This window comes from Nomascus leucogenys, chromosome 3 (assembly GCF_006542625.1).
Source record: "Nomascus leucogenys isolate Asia chromosome 3, Asia_NLE_v1, whole genome shotgun sequence".
NCBI lineage: Eukaryota > Metazoa > Chordata > Mammalia > Primates > Hylobatidae > Nomascus > Nomascus leucogenys.
The window spans coordinates 61,034,868-61,052,739 of record NC_044383.1 but is presented as its reverse complement, the minus strand read 5'-3'; the positions used below and the strand labels follow the sequence as shown (position 1 = coordinate 61,052,739).

General features: G+C 32.9%; 1 protein-coding gene across 3 annotated transcripts in view; it reads left to right on the top strand.

Moving 5' to 3' along the window:
- The window catches only part of ADGRB3 (adhesion G protein-coupled receptor B3), a 753,297-nt gene that overhangs the window by 288,907 nt on the left and 446,518 nt on the right, over window positions 1–17,872 (top strand). For 2 of the 3 annotated variants that reach the window (XM_003271086.3, XM_003271085.3), the window contains 2 exons: window positions 4,322–4,483; window positions 11,548–11,712. In XM_003271086.3, coding sequence (XP_003271134.1) covers window positions 4,322–4,483; window positions 11,548–11,712 — 327 coding nt within the window. The remainder of the gene's footprint in view (window positions 1–4,321; window positions 4,484–11,547; window positions 11,713–17,872) is intronic. The other variant, XM_030809408.1, reaches the window with a different exon arrangement.

Below are 17,872 nucleotides of genomic sequence, written 5' to 3'. Positions count from 1 at the left end.
ACGATAGTTTTAAATTTCCGGTAGCGTAACATGATTAATTTATGTGTAAATATTATGCAATTTGGCCAAAAGTTTTTGGACAAGTTTTTTGATTTATCTGTGACATAGTTCAATTCACAGTTTTCAGCCAAAACCCTTTTGGTAAATTCAAATTTCAAGGAACATTGTGTTTTCCTAGTAAGGAATTACTAATTTCAAAATGATGAATAATAAATATTCATTTTATTTTAACCAAATATAGTATAGACAAACATAAATACATGTATAAGACTTTAAACTATTTCAGTACTGTTGTAAAGCTGGAAAACTACATTATTTTACGTAATTTTTAAAATTTATAATTTAACACATGACAATTATAATGTGAAAAAGAGAAGCATATTTTTCCTTAAATATTTTCCTAGATTATACTTTCTTTAGGTGTTAAGGTAGTCTGAATAAATACAGGTAAGTGTCACACAATGAAATTTTACAAAAATTAAGCTTTACTTATAAAATTTTTCCCTGTATTTGTCTTTAAGCCAAAAAAAGACTGTAACATATAAATAATATAAAATTTGTTAACAATAATTTGAGAACAAAGAATAAAGTAAAAACCTACATTTAAATAATAATAAAGGACAATATATTTTTATATTAATCATGGAGAAAAAAGCAAAATCTATCACACTTTCATATTTAACAATTACTTCTGAAAATGAGTAACCTGGCCTCTTCAATCAATATGATCAGTAAAAGATTGTAATTTAAAGCTATCTTTCTATAGAGTGATAAAGTGAGTGCAACATTTTTTAAAAAGAGTAACATTTGATAAAGTAGCATAGTTTGGACATAAATGATGATGCTCTAACAGCCTATCATGCAATCTCTATTTATCGTTAAGGAATATAAAATTAAATGATATCATATAAATATATATATATTTAATATAGACATCTAAATTAAATGCCAATAAGATGGCTTAAGATATCCTAGTTACATTTGCTTATGCTTAAGCATCTTTGTCATCAATTAATTTATAAACATGTTTAGAAAAGCAGTCTTTTATTACCTTGAGGAGAATAGCCTAAATTTGGACTGTGTAGCATGTTATCTAAAATTTAAAAAAAATAAAATCAGGCTGGGCTCAGTGGCTCATGCCTGCAATCCTAGCACTTTGTGAGGCCAAGGCAGGTGGATTACCTGAGGTTGGAAGTTCAAGACCAGCCTGACCAACATGGTGAAACCCCGTCTCTACTAAAAATACAAAAAATTAGCCAGGCGTGGTGGCACACACCTGTAGTCTCAGCTACTCGGGAGGCTGAGGCAGGAGTGTCCCTTGAATCAAGGAGGCAGAGGTTGCAGTGAGCCGAGATCATACCATTGGACTTCAGCCTGGGCTATAGAGTGAGACTTCGTCTCAATAAGTGAATAAATAAATAAATAAATAAAAGTACATTTCTAATTTCATGACTTTAAGATACTAGCAAAAGTTTATATTAATATTTTGTTCATAATTTGAAATGCATTCTCACATATTATCTCACTCAATCTTCACAGATTTTGAAGTAAATATAATATTCATTTTATTGAAGACATTCAAAGAAACAAAATGACTTTCTCAAGGTCACAGAGCTATTATTCAGTCGATTTCCATCAATCACAGGTCTTCTGACTTTAATTGCAATGCTTTTCCAGTTTCCTTTTGTGTTTCATGCTAGGCTAAAGAGCTTTTAGTTCGTACTATCTCCAAAGATACATATATTAAAAACAGTATACTTTGTCTTATACTTTACTATTTTAATGTCATTGAATATTTTTAACATCTTTCTTATAATGTATATTAGTTATTCTCACAATGGCCTAATGTGCTTGACTACAATGTTCCGCATACTTTTATAAGTAAGGAAGTGGCAGCATGGAAAAAAGAAGTATTTGGTGGACATGTCACTGAAACTATAGGATTTCAGTTATAACAAGATCATTTTGATAGGTAGGCCACTATTTCACTGGCAAAATTTTAATTCAAAATCTGAAAGCCAATATCTTTATTTATTTATTTACATTATTTTTGATCAATGAAGAAAGAGGAAGAGTGACGAGGCCAATTCTGAGCATTCATTATCAAACTCTCATGATCCAGGCACCACTGCTTAGCCTGTTCAGCATCATTGCAGTATCATGCATTCAGAAGCAACCCAAATGTTTAAATACTTGTACGAAAGTAATTTAAATACAGGGCTTGATCTGAATTCACTGCTCAGTTTAGTTAAATTATGTTTTTCTGTTATTATGACAATGCAAGAGGAAAAGGACTGCTTTTATGGTGAAATAGAACTAATTTTATTCATAACCTTTATCATTTCACTTATAGAATCCACATTGTTCATAATTTTCTGACTTTTAATTAATAACATGCAACCATAATATTTATACCTCACTTATTCTCATCACAGTTTGAAACATCATTTTAGAAAGTGCGTTATATTTTCCCTAACTTCGGCTTAAATTTTCTATTGCTAAATTTACATGCACATATATACATATATGTGGATTTTTTTTAACTGCTATCCTTCTATTTGGTTTATAGAATAATGATTTTCAATCTTGATATTCTTTAATGTAAAAGAACAAATTATGAAGCATGGCTTTAACTGTTATTCAAATAGTCATCCAAGGACATTTTTATGAATTTAGCAATATATAAATTTGTGAAGAAAAAAATTCTGAATTGATGAAGGGTTATCTATACAGTATTTTCAAGTCACACTGATCACAACACTGAAAAGCAGTCCCATTTGATGTAATCTGTCATCCCAGTTACTATTGTCTGTGCTCTTACAATATATGTCCAGTTATAAACAGATGGTCATCTATGCCTCTGGTTGCATGATGCAGAACAACATAAGAGCAAATGCGTCATAATGGTACTCCTCAAAGTGTGGTTAGTGGATCAGTGTTTGTCCACAAACTGGCCGTTATGGTCCCTCAAAGGAATAAGCAGTTTACATCAGAATGTAAAGCCAACTACTTCATCAAGGACAGGTTTTATTTCAGCTGACATTTTATTTTTAGAACAAATTTCTCACTGAGAAAATCTGTGTGTTGAATTGCATTCTGGCCCAAACTCCTTCTTTCCTAGAGCACTAGTTTGTGGACCAGCTGCCTTGAGTAGCACTGCAAATAATTTTCAAGTCATTTACTAACTTTCTAGAAAACGATGGACAAATACATGAGCATATTCTATCCTTTGAATTCTATTCCAAAGGCAAATTATAAACAGAAACATAAAATATCGTTAAATTGCTCTTTGATCTACTAATCAATGATACAGTTTTCAGAAACATTTCACCTATAAACTTTTTCAATGACTAACTGGTTAATTTAAATAGTTAACTGCTAGCAGCTAAATGATCCAGTGTGACTTTGGAGAAAACAACTGCAAATTTTCAAATCAATTTTTAAAATTCATCCTGAACATGATGCCATGATAGAATTAGAAGCTTATTTCATTGGTCATAGAAATGTTTGACTTTTGAGTCTCCTTGGGACATAATAATAGAAATTCAACAGTTTCATTGAGATGCTAACTCCAAGAAAATTAATGAATTTAGGCATTCATTGGCTTTTTTGAGCTCCATTTTAAATAAATTTTAATTCCATATCAAATTAATGAAAATTATCAAGAAATTTTTCTTTATTTTGAGTTAAAAAATCACTACTCTAGATCATAGGTGAAATTGTTAGCAGAAGGATTTAAATAAATTACCACAAAATAAACAGCTATCATAGTATGAAAAAGTAGGAATTGCACTAGTAATAAACTATAAATATCAGTACTCAATACAATATGAATTAGATGTGTCCAAGCTCCCAGGTTTCCACATCATCTAGCATTAGAAAGGGTGTTATGCAGTAAAGGACTAAGGAGGAACACATCAATATATTCCCACTCACCAAAGCCATAGAGTAAGCTTAGAAATATATTTTGCTTCCTTTTCCATCAAAATACAAAGTCTTAGATTAATTTGAAGAGAATCACTTCAACAATTAGTCATATTGAAAAATGCCGATTAGTTCCTTCATAGTGTCCATGGTACAGTGTAAGTTATGAAGAGTATTTTGCTAATAAGGTTATGGCAAAACTTGGTGTTTGCACCAGCATTATATGCCTTCATCTTTAAACTTCATTTTCTCTGAAATGTTTTCATGTACCTTTTAATGTATGGTCATATTTTTACATTTAAATTATTCTTGCATGTCATAATGTCAATTTGGTATAATGCTTACTAGATGAATACTTAAGACAGTATTTCATGTTTATTTGTTGTCTTGCACGCAGGTGAATCTGGTGTGGAAGAGTGGTCCCAGTGGAGCACATGTTCAGTTACTTGTGGTCAAGGGTCGCAGGTGCGAACCAGAACTTGTGTATCACCTTACGGGACACACTGCAGCGGCCCATTAAGAGAATCAAGGGTTTGCAATAACACTGCCCTCTGTCCAGGTAGTGTTAGCAGCAACTACAACTGTGGATGTTATTGAATTTTGTCATGCTACGCATTTGGAACAATTTGTTATTTTCATATGAAACGGGTATAGGCATTTTGATTAGAGTGGATAAGTGTAATTATTATTCAACTGTAATATTTTAAGATGTCTGTGATTATTTCTGCTTTTAAAGCAGTCAACAAATTAGGTAAATGACTCCCCTCTTCACTGCAAATATCAGTCTCTAATCTGTGTATCTACTTCTAATAGTATTTAAGGTTCAAATATCTTTTCTGTGTTTTAGATGGTGAAAATGTTCAATTGAATGCTTGAGGAAAAATGTAATTTGCCTACATACTAAAAATATGATGTATATTCATGGCTTAAGGCAGTGGTTGACATAGTCTGTCAGGCAGTCAAAAGTTTTTCTATCACTTATCTGACCCTATCAAAGAAAAGAGTGTCCTTGACCAAATAACTTTTTGTTATTTTATTTCATTCGAGTAACTTTCATCATCAGAGGTACCCATTGCTTTGTAAACTTAAATGAAACTTATTGAAAAGAGAGACAGAGAGGGAGAGAGAGCTCTTTAATGTTAAATGAAGCATAACAATAGCATGCCCACTAGTGTCAGATTTTCCATGTTACATCACAGTTTTGTTCTTCAGTTGATGCATGCATGCATATTATAGACATTTCTCCCTCCCAGACCACAGACTTCCATGTAAAAATAATAGGACTCTGGGCTTTGTTTCCAGAAGTTCAAAGCACATGATTATGTGAATCTCCAAATTTATCTTTTTTTCTAACCATTTATGTGGTGGATGGGTGACTATAAACAAATTGACAGCTGCAGTTGACACTGGACTTGCTTTCACAGCCTTTCCAGGGACCTCCAAAAGGGGATGGGTGTAAAGAAAGTCACTTGCACTGTGGCAGCGTTTCATCTGCTAGCTTGTGCTTAGAAGTTTCTCATTAAGTTCCATTTCTAGAGATGGCTGACTCCACAGTTGCTAAAAGCAACAATAGAGAGTGGGTGGCACGGAGTAAGAGCAGAAATACTGTCAGTTTTCCAGCAGAATATGCAAAGGGGATCCATTAAAAGACAGTCTGAGAGAGTTGTTCATGGGTATAGAGTTTCAGATTTGCAAAATGAAAGTCTGAATATCTGTTTCACAACATTATGAATATAGGTAATACTACTAAGTTGTACACTAAAAATTGATTAGAGTAAATTTTACATTATATGCTTTTTATCACAATAAAAAAGGACAGTGTGGAGGAAATAAAAAGTAAAGAAAGTGGTGGGCAGAAGGTGGAGGAATGATGCAATGAGGTGGGCGATCCCTTTAGAATAGAATTGGGAGGTAACAAAGCAGTAGATGAAGTAGAATTAAAAGCTAAGCAGGGCAGAAAACTGAAGCCTATGATGAAAGAAAGGCAGAATTAACTGGAAAAGAGTAATAATTGCCACTAAGAACAAGAAAAGTCAGTGAGGCTCAGTGGAAATTAAACTAGAGCAAGAAAAAAGCGTGAAGTAAAAACAAAAAAAGATTCACAAGAAAAAATGTTTAAGGAGTTTGTGAAAGGGGGAAGAAGATGAAAAAATATGATTAAAAACAGGATTCATAGAGCAGACAGATTCTAGGTACATTTGGCAACAGAAGAAAGACAAGTAGACGTAAAGATCCGGGGATTTTATTTTATTTTATTTTTTAAACTGATAGGTAACATGTATGTTTTTATCTTGTACAACATGATATTTTGAGATATATATATATATATATATATGTATGTTGTGAAATGGTTAAATCTAATTAACAAATGTATTACTGCATGTAGTTATCATTTTTGTGCTGAGAGCATTTAACATCCACTCTCTTTACATTTTTTTAAGAATACAATATATAGTCATTAACCATAGTCACCATGCGGTATAATAGATCTCTTGAATTTATTCCTCCTGTCTAACTGTGATTACGTATCATTTGACCAACATGTTTTAGAAATGAAATCTTCATACCACAAGGGTAGATACTTATTTTCATCTGGGTGTGGGTAGAGTGGGTCTTCTGGGAAGAATACTTAAAGCTGTTCCCTACTTACAGTACTGACATAAGGAGAGCCAGGATCAAGTTTTCTGTCCTTGACAATGAGAAAAATGTCAATAAAGAATTATGCTGTACTTGAAATATAAATTTATCTAATCAGCATGTGTTTGAATAGCCAAGACTCTTTCAACATACAAGGATAGTATTATGGCAAATGGATCTCCAAATGTGAGTCTGAGTGGATTGGAAAGTGTTCTAAAAAATTTTCCATTCAGAGTCTACTCCCCAGCCACTAGTTATGCACATTTATAAGGATGACATATGAAAGTTGCCTTCCTTCTACCAGAGACTACTGATTAACGCCTTCACAGAGAATATCTGTGGTGGGATTAGAGTGCTTCTCCCACAGAGAACTGCTAAACCCACTTTTTCACTGTCTCTGATGTCCAGAAAACTATCTAATATTCCATAATTTAAAAATTTTTTAAGTTTTTCTTCCCCATTTGTGTCTGAGGTTGCAATCTTTTGAATTTGAAAAATCAGATCTTGGTGATGACCTTGAGCAGTAGAATATAAATAACTCCCACATGCTTAGTGTTCCAATAATGGAACACTAGGCATAAACGACTCAAACCTTTTCCCCTTACACCTACAGAACTGCATACCAATTACTAGCTCCTCTTGACCTTTATATGCATGAAGTCTTTTTCTTTCTAAATTTGATTAAATAGTACCATTGAGAAGTTTATCTTTTAATCATTGTTTTAGTTCAGAATGTTGAAGTAAAGAAAATGAGAAAAGTTTTGTTTATTTATTTTTACTTTTCCAAACATAAAGGATAATTTAGCAAACTAAAAATATAGAATAGGTGCCCCACTATAAGAAACTGGAATTTTTTCATCTGGTTATGGTATTTGTTGTGAAATATTTTGTGCTCAAATGTTTTATGTTATTGTTTGTTGTGCAGGTAAATATGTACTTACTTTGCAGTCTAATATATCCTGAAAATAGTGACAAAAAGTGACTTTTTAAAATGTAATGTTACAATAGAAATATCTTCCTAAAATAATAAATTCCTAAGAAGAAAATTAACTCAGAAATCAGTAACTGATTCGTCACATTTTGGACACTCAAATGTATTTGGCATTTAATTAATGAAAATGACACAATAAATAAACAAATTGAATATTAAAGTCACTTTCCACAAAATGTGTGGAGTTATAGAATTAGAGGTTATATTTATTTGTAGTATAAAATCTAATCAATAGTGTTATAAATTAGTGACCATTCACCCATATTCAAATTTCAGAAGAAGTCTGCCTTAATTAAATTATGCAATATGTTACTTCAATATGGATCCTAAGATATTTGACCTTTAGCAGAATTTTTGCTTTGACATTGTACTCTCTTCAAAAGCCTTTATTACTCAAAGTAAAAAACAATGGACATAAACAAAGAAAGTTGAGAAAAATAGGGCACTACTTTCAATAGCACAATTTATTGCCCTAGTTGCATTTTATGGTTTATTCCAGGGCTTCTCAACCTCATTACTACTGACATTTTGACCCCAATAAGTCTTTGTTGGGGGAGTCCATCCTGTGCATTTTTTTAATGTTTAACAGCATACCTGGCCTTTACTCACTAGATGCCAGTAGCCCTCCACTTTCCCCCAAGTTGTGACAACCAAATATGTCTCTAGTCATTGCCAAATGTCACCTGGGGAGCAAAGCTGCCACTGGCTGAGAGCCACTGCTGTACTCTTTATGTACTTTAATCCTGTAGCAGAAGTTTCTGCAGGCTAAGGAATGCTTTTGAATATTTTTTTTTTTTTTGCTAAATGTTATAGTTCTTGTATTCATTTATTTCTTAAAATATAAAACCTGGCCAGGTGCAGTGGCTCATGCCTGTAATCCCAGCACTTTGGGAGGCGGAGGCAGGAGGATCACCTGAGGTCAAGACCAGCCTGGCTAACGTGGTGAAACCCCGTCTCCACTAAAAATACAAAAATTAGCCAGACGCGGTGCCGCACGCCTGTAATCCCAGCTACTCAGGAGGCTGAGGCACGAGAATCACTTGAACCTGGGAGGCAGAGGTTGCAGTGAGCCGAGATCGTGCCACTGCACTCTAGCCTGGGCAACAGAGTGAGACTCCGTCTCAAAATAAAATAAATAAAATAAAACCTTTCACTTATTTTATGTACACCTCAATCTAAATCATAAGAAAATTTATGTTTATTTCAAAATATGGTTGAATATATTTTGTGTATTGCATATTCTTCATTTCATCTCTAGTTATCACAAAAAGACATATAATAATATAGCTAATGCCTAAGCTAAGGAGGAAAACTATAAAAATGAATGAATTTCATTTAAATATATTGGTTTTATTAGGATCATCTTAAATGAACTAGATCATTTACAGATTCTCATGTTTTGCTGCAAAATTAAAAAATATATAACAATTTTCCATTAAAATAAAAATGCCTAATCTTTAACATTAATCTTATGAATAGCATCTATAAACATTATGTGGTATGTGCTATAATTTTCTACTAACTCAGTAGTATCTAAAATAACATTGTTAATGATTTGTATCCTTGTCAAATGAAAAAATATTTTTTTAATGATGTAAATGAGTCATGAACTTTTACCATGTAGCCATAAAGACTGTTAGAAAGTACTAAGTAACATTAATTTTCTGAAGATTCCAGTTTCATAATTTAACTAAGCCATCAAGGTTAATCAACATTTTTTGAGATTCATGGAGGAAAATATGCCAATTTAGCATCTTCCTTTTTTTCTGGGATTGTGCAATATAGAACAGTATGATTTGACAGAAAAAAAAAATGAGTAGAAGCAGCAATATGAATTTTACATAGCATCATTAACTTTTTATACAGGAGGAGAAAATTGGAGGAGAAAAGGTTGTTTTAGGAGAAATATTGGTAATTGGAAATAAATGCAATAGTTTATAAAAATATTCATTTAATATGCCAAAATATATTAATGTAAGTACTTTTAAACTATTTTGCCATAATTGATCATATATACATATATGAATATATATGTGGGTAGTATATACATCTTTTATATATATAGTTTTATTAGAGCTAAATATAGACTTATTTTTTTTATATATCAATGGATATAAATTGGCTTTGGTTTTCCCAAAATTTTATGGGAAAAACGTAAAACATCATATTTTTTGTCACTCTCTTTTTTTTCCTACCTATTATTTTAAAACTGTATTTCCCAACAAGGTTCTCAGAATCTTAAAGAAATTTACATTGAATATTTCTATTGGCTGTTTTTTCAATATTTAAACATTCTATCACAACTAATTTAGGCAAATAAATAACACCAATAGAAGGGGATGGGGTATCTCACAATTAAGGTATACTATGTGTGTTTCTAAAGTAACAACTTGGTAAGCATACATATGAAGAAGATTCTAGATATATTATATTTACTTGCATGTTTCTTCTGCCACTTTTTATGGACCTGTGCTTACCCTTACCAACGTTAAAGAAAAAAATGAACTTTTTGGGGGGTCATTTTCCTCTATAAATTTCTACTCTCCTTAATCATATCTGTGGGTGTCATCTCAAACATCTGGCCTCTTGAACTTCTAAGAGAATAGCAAGACTAGAGGTCCAACATCAAGACAGGAGCTTTGAACCAAAAAGCACATTTTTTCTTGTGCCTTTTTATTGATGTTGTTTATTAGGGTGCTATTATGTATTGTCTCAAGTATTAAGAATTAGGATGAGAGTGGTGATTTGACCATGCAGGGAAGGGATCAAACACTGAATATTTTTTTTTTTTTTGGAAGATAGTCTTGCTCTGTTGCCCAGGCTGGAGTGCAGTGGCATGATCTCACTTCACTGCAACCTCCACCTTCCAGATTCAAGTGATTCTCCTGCCTCAGCCTCCTGAGCAGCTGGGACTACAGGCACACAACGCCATGCCCAGCTAATTTTTGTAGCTTTAGTAGAGACGGGGTTTTACTATGTTGGCCAGGCTGGCCTTGAACTCCTGACGTCAGGTGATCTGCCCACCTTAGCCTCCGAAAGCACTGGGATTGCATGCATGAGCCACCACGCCCAGCCTAAATACTGAATCTTGATGGTCTTTTGTAAAATATAACAATATTTATTCACAGTGGTTATTCTGAAAGAACACAAATTATTTAATTTAAGATCAATTGTGAATTCATTGTAGTAGTATGTTTGAAGAATTGATATATTCATATTTATGTTAAGCATAATTATTTCCTTTAGAAATTTATATAAATTAGGTAGATTTCCAGTTCTATCAAGTTGTTAGAGGAGGAAAAGCATCTTCTGGTTTCATAGTCATTAGAAAGAGATTATCGTATTTTCCATTCATTTTGAAACAGGGCAAAGAGGAATATTTTATGTGAGTAGATACTCTGTTTGAAATTCTTTTTATTCAGAATATGGTAACTTTAAACCCACATTTTTAAATGGCAAAAAAATATATTTTCTAAAATGTGATGTTAAAAGTTAATATGCACTCTCAATTGTCAGATTTTTAAAAATTTTCTAACATAATAGAAGTCATGAATCCCAAAATTTTATAAATGTTAGGAGAATTATGTTGGTCCTTGGGTAGCTAAATAAAAACTGAACTCTAGGAGATTATCTCCGTTATATGAGATTTAGTTTTCTATATTACTAGTTGATATTACTTCAACTTAAAAATAATTTGTGACTGTTTTACCGTGAGGGAGAGAGGTGCATTTCCATTAAACACAAGGACAGGTTTAAAATTTATGACATGAATAACTGTTCAAATGCAGAAAAAAGCACATGCAATTTTTCATTATTTTAATGAATTTTTAAATTAATAATTATATTTTATGACAAATAAGAACGTTATCTCAACAGAGTTTTAAAATATCTTTACATTTGTCTATTTAATGAGTTTTGTTTTTTAATTATAAAGAAAATGATCTTTGATTTTACTTCTCTGCTTTTGTTGTTGAAGCTTCTTTGCTTTATTACAGTACACGGAGTATGGGAGGAATGGTCACCATGGAGTTTATGTTCATTTACATGTGGTCGAGGCCAAAGAACAAGAACAAGGTCATGCACACCTCCTCAGTATGGAGGAAGGCCGTGTGAGGGACCTGAAACACATCATAAGCCTTGTAATATTGCTCTTTGCCCAGGTGAGCCTATTCTGCATTTGGTTATCTTGGCATTATGTGCTTTTTATATGATTCCTAGTGTACACAAGAAATATTAGGAGTACAACCTTCATTCAGTCACACTGGAAAATGTGTCCTTTTCATTGTATCTTGCCTAAAACTGGGTACTTTTCTTGATTCTATCATATGTAGTATTGCAGAATATGTCCTTTAGTGTCAATCAACATTTACCTTTATTACATTTCTAAAAATGTGTATATTAATGTTTTCCACTAAGATTTTTATCTGCACTTGCTTTTTCCTTCTGGGAAAATTACAAGGAATCCTAAAGATTTGAGATTAATTATTGCCTTCACACTGAAACTAGAGAGATCTGATTTAGAGCCAGTTCTTCCTATGTTATTCTCTTACACTTACTCAATTAGGGAGTGGCAATGTACCACTGACCATGTATAAAAATATTTGCTAGGGAATCAGACTTTCTAGATCTCTTGCTAGATGCATAAAATGGCTAAATTATAAACAATTTACAATCTTTATGGGATTATGAAGACTATACAGTCTGTTCTTAGAGTGTATTTATGTTGTCTTAAATTTTTCTTTCCTTTAAAATGTTTCTATTCTATTTTATCTATCCTTGTTAACTAATTTCACCCATTATGCTAGAGGGAAGCCTTCACAATGCTGTCATTTAGTTTATTCAAACATCAAACAAATTCCTCCAAAATAAATAAGAATAATGTCCAGCTTCAAGGGACTTACAAGTTATAGGAGAAAATACACACACATAGATGATATAATCTCTCAGGGTTAGCAAAGACACATTTTAAAGAAAGAGATAGACATGAATGGAGAATTGCAAAGGCTGAGATGGCAAGGATCAATATAAGTAATCGCTCTTTTGGGGAGATTTTCTCATTAGCCCGTTTAGTCACATATTCTGCATGCAAGCAACATAGCTGGGATCCCAGTACTGTTGTCCTCCAAACATATCCTGCAACTCACCCTCAGTCCCACTGACCCTTTAAATACCCCCGAGTTAATGTCCTGAACTATGAAGCAATGCTTCAAAGTCCTTCTGGAAGTTTTAAATATATAAAACGTGAAGAATATGAAAAACAATCCAATGTGTAGATATGCAAAAGTCATCTAACAAGCTTAATTGTTCCCTTTAGAGAAGGACTACTAGGTTCCTGTACTTAATGACTTGAATTAAAGATGAAGGCAAATAATTATAATTATATTATTTTACTGACTAATATAAATATTTCCTAAAATTTTATGAATTCTGTGAATTATGAATGTAACTTATGAGTTAATATTCATACAATTATGAATATTAGAGGGTCAAAACCATGATTACTTATTTGTTAACCAGTGCTAGAAAATCTATTTATGAGATCAGTAACATTCTGTCTTATTTCTCTCTATATAAACACACAGGCAGGCAGACACACACATATGTAGTGATCCTTGTGCTTTCAACAAAGATTTGGAAAAGTTTATACTTTTTAAATTTTTTTCAATTTTTTTCAATGCTGAGCTGTAACATTTACATAGAATCAAATATAGTTTACTCTTATTTGTCCATGAAGTGCAAAGAAATAGACAATATGGAGAAATAAAAGACAAGAACTAACTATAGAAACTTTTTAAATACTTTTTTGTTACTTCTTTTATGTCAGCTGGACTTCATAAATACGAACATAAAATGGCATTGATTGGTTAAAATATTGTGAACCAAGTTTCTCATGGTCTACTTTCCATTAACTTTTCTAGGAGCAAAATCCCTCGGTATCAGTAGAGAGGCCATGTTACAGTTCAGATGTGAAAACTCATTTTCTTAAGTTGACACAGTTGTGGAACTTTATCACTCAAGTAGTAACAAGTTTTTAAGCTACTTGGATATTAGTGGTATTATCTTATCACTGGAAGCACTCCAAGTCCAATAGAATCAGATGGCTTTCTTTCATGTAGGTCCTTTATTTTTGTGCATTATGACTATATTATCTGTAAATGTAGCCTAGCTCATATTCTCTCATAAGTGAACATAAGGGCATATCCTTGAGTACTTAAACATATGATGTGCCATTTCTGACTTCCGTTATTTTCATTCTTGAATTTAGTTGCATCATAAAAGATGTAGAATTCTTATCACATTGCATCCCTATGAACTTAGTATCTGAAAGTGAACTCTAATAACTAGGATTTTTTTAAGTTTCCAGGCTGTGCCAAAAAAATGGACGTTATGATTTTAAAATATGTAGTTTTATTTGGTGGAAACATTTGAAATTCTCTTTAGAACTCATCGTCTTATAGCTAAACTCAGGCACCTTCACTGGGTATAAAAGCATCATCAACTATCAACTAGATGCAAGGCACTGCTGAGAAGTATATATAGTCCCTGATTTTAAAAGTTTTCCTCTCCATTCAGAAGATTCAGACATAAGCATATGCAAAGTTGAATGCGGTTCTGAAAACCTCATATAAATACGCTAGCTTCAATGAAAGATGGTAACCTGAGGATTCAGTGGTTTCAGGCAACATTTTTTCTAACCATCCTACATGATATCCCTAAGCTATCATATTAAAGAATAAAGCTATGATAGGTACATCAGTAGCGAAGAATGTAGATCAGGACCTGCACTAGAGTGTGGACAAGAGGAGGACAGAAGAAACATGTAAAACCACAAACTGTGTCTCCCACTACTCACTGCTTTTGCAGGATTTGACAAGGTGGGCTGTGGTAATAATGGGCAGTGACATTTTTGTGTGGGATAATGTTAAAAGCATTACAGTCGTAAAGCTTCATGCTTTTAAGAAACTGCATGAAACCACTCTAATGAAATAGACACTATGTAGGAATGACATGCATTGTTTATATCAAACAATGAAATACTTTTATGTAGTCAGAGTTTGATATATACCTATAAGATAATATGCTATCAGATTCCTTGCTGAGTCAGTGCACAACTTCCTCCCACTTCTTTTGAGGTGAGAGAAAACCATTGCCTGGGATCCATATAAGGAGGAAGGAAAATGAAGATACAGTATTTCCTAGTGTGAGCTGTTAGTTACTAATTTGCATCCCCTGTCTGAGAACAGGGGGCTGATACTGATGAAGCAAGACAGGCAAGAGGCATAGAGCAGCAAAAGGAATTTCCTGGCCCATAAACATAACGTGGTCTATTCCTTCTTTTGTAATCTATACTAATAATTAAAATATTATGGAAAGGTGCATGTTTGTGTGTGTATGTGTGTGTTCAGTGGTCTTTGTTGTCTGTTTTACTTATCTCACCAAAGTTCTGGTGGTCCAAACTATGTTTTCTATTTTCTCAAATTTTCATTGTAGTCATTAATTGATAATCGACTTATTAATGGTCAATTCTCAGTAATTTACATATTTGAGGATAAATAAATTTTCTTTTATTTCCTGTTTCTCTCTCCATGCAACTCTATATATACCTGGTGGAAACAAAAAAAAATTACTATTAAGTGGATTTTCTTGACATGAACATATCCAAATTTCTAATATCCCAAAATTTAAAGGACATTTTCTATGTCTGTTTCACAATACATTGGTATGATGAAGCAAAGTGATCTTGGACTTTTGCAAGAGAACACATATTTAAATTTAGATTTTTACCTTTTAATGTAATTGTGTCACTCATCTAATCTTCAGTTTATTCATCTGTAAAATGGGGACAATAGTAATACCCACTTCATAGGACTTTGTGAGATGCTGTAAGGTAGAGAACATGATAGGGAGCACATACTGTGAAAGTATTAGTAGTAGTATGTTAATGCCCTTCAACCAAAGTTCATCAGAATCACACCTGTAGCTGACCTAGCTGAATTTGTTACTCTTGAGTGTGAGGGGAAACTAACATAGGGAACTGTGGGGATCTCAGCAATGGAATGTTTGAAATACTTAAGGGATTTGAGCTTGTGTTAAGTGATTTGGCAGAGGGTTTAAGGAAGCGAGTGGCCTTTGTTCTGAACTGGATGCTGTTGGGAAGGTGTGACAATTCTATGGTTGGCTAATAAACCTTAATAAATCATCTAGGTGAAGGGAAGACCAGCCACAATTGGTAAAGAAATAGCAGTCACTCATATTAGCTGAGAAAGAAGAATGTTTGGTACTTTGTGAGTTGCATTGTGACCTTGTTTTTGTCTCTTAAGTGTCATTGTATGCTACTGATGTTTTCTGATATGGTTTAGGTCTAACTAGAGATAACAGTTTTTCTGTGAGCATCAGGCAAGCTGCTAATTAGGTCTAGCTGTAAGTGTCTTTTTATGGTGATTCCCCCTCTAGAGCGATTTGATCACTTTAGAACCCTCTGTCCTTAATGGTCTTGATTTTTATTAATATTTAACAGGAGAAAAGTGTCGCACGTAATGGAAAGTTGCATTTTCCAGTATGATTGCCATTAAAATTATATAGATATATATACCCAAAATAAAATTTATATAACCATTTCCAAAATTAAACACTTCGGGGAACATAAAAAGCTTAAGATCTTAGTTAAAAGCCTGAAGTTTTATACTAATTTTCTTTATAGCTTTTTACTTTATAGTAATATTTTCCCCTAGTCAGTAGTTGAATATTAGAGGAGCTAATGATTTAAGTTTAGTTCTTACTGTTTTCAGTGTGGACACTTCTCAATCTGTTTCCATGCAGTAGAGTATAAATAATATAGGGGACAAGGATAAATAATAATTGGGTGACAGATTAAAGACTAAAATAAATGAAAGTTCTATTGGTAAATAAGTCTTCATTTATATACTGAAATATATATAAATGGATTTAATTGTATGATTCAGTGGGAAAAAGAGTGGTCTGTTATTAGAAGATATGGATTAAAGTTCAGTCACAATCCTTAATTAAAATATTTACTTGGGCAATTTATATACTCTTTTTCAATTTCTTTTTTTATGAAATGGAGTCAGTATTAATTACCCCTCTATATTACAGGATTGACATATTATTATAATTAGGTAGAAATACTTTGAGTAGTAAAAAATCGATGTAAAGTAGAGGATTTTTTAATGATTTATATGAATACATTACTTTAAAATTAAGGGATTTTGGAAGAAATAGGTGAAATAAACTAGGAGTATTATGATAATTATTGAGCTCTACTGTCTTAGTCGTAGACTCAAAGGGATTCTTCTCCCAGGTTTTTGCTAGAAGAAGTACTTTCATACAAGCTGTGTCAGTCTGTTGGGCTGAGCAGTGTCACACCCATCAAGCTGCATTTGAGAAATGCTTTCCTGGCAGCCCAAACCCTGCCAGAGGGATGCTGCCATGTTGCAGATTCCAGATAGATTTCGTACTCTTACAAACCCTAAGAAGAGAGAAAGAATCAACTAAGAGGAGGGCCTCATAAACAGACCCAAATATTTCTGTTATATAGAGCAAGAGGCTTCAGTCTGCTATGAACCTAAAATTTTGGTCTACAGCATCTATGGGAGGATGCCCTGCCCTCAGTCTCTCTGCAGGGTGCCCTTCTGGTGAAGACAGTGAATGGAAAGATTCTCAATATTTGCTGGAACTTGGTTCAAAGGTTCCTGATTGTGTTTGCATGAGGTTGTTATAATTTGTAACTCAAATGCTGCCTCATTAACCTGTTCTTTAATTGATATGGATTTTATCTTCTTAGCCTTCTAGCCTGTTGTACGACAATTATATTTGTTTTATGTCATTTTAGATTTTGGGCATCATTCCAGTATTTTTTCAGTTCTTAGCTTAAAAGATTTTTAAATTAATTGTGTCTTTATTAATCTTGGCTTGCTTTCTTTTACCATTTAATATTTTTTTCTCGTTCAAACTTTAACTTATCAACTTTTTAATCCTTCTTAGCCTTACCATTATCCTTTGTTTATATTTTAATTCTAATTTTTAAAAATGATGTTGCATTTTTATTTTCCTTCTATGTAGTTTAGTATAAAATGGCAAATGGAAGACAGATTTTTGCTTCTCAACATATGCCCAAAGCAAGAGCTTGTATTCTGTTTTTTTAGAGACAGGGTCTTGCTCTGTTACCCAGGCTGGAGTGCAGTGCCATGATTTTATCTCATTGTACCTGGGAATCCTGGGATCAAGATCCTCCCACCTCAGCCTCTTGAGTAGCTGAGACTACAGGTGTGCAATACCATACCCAACTAACTTTATTTTTTA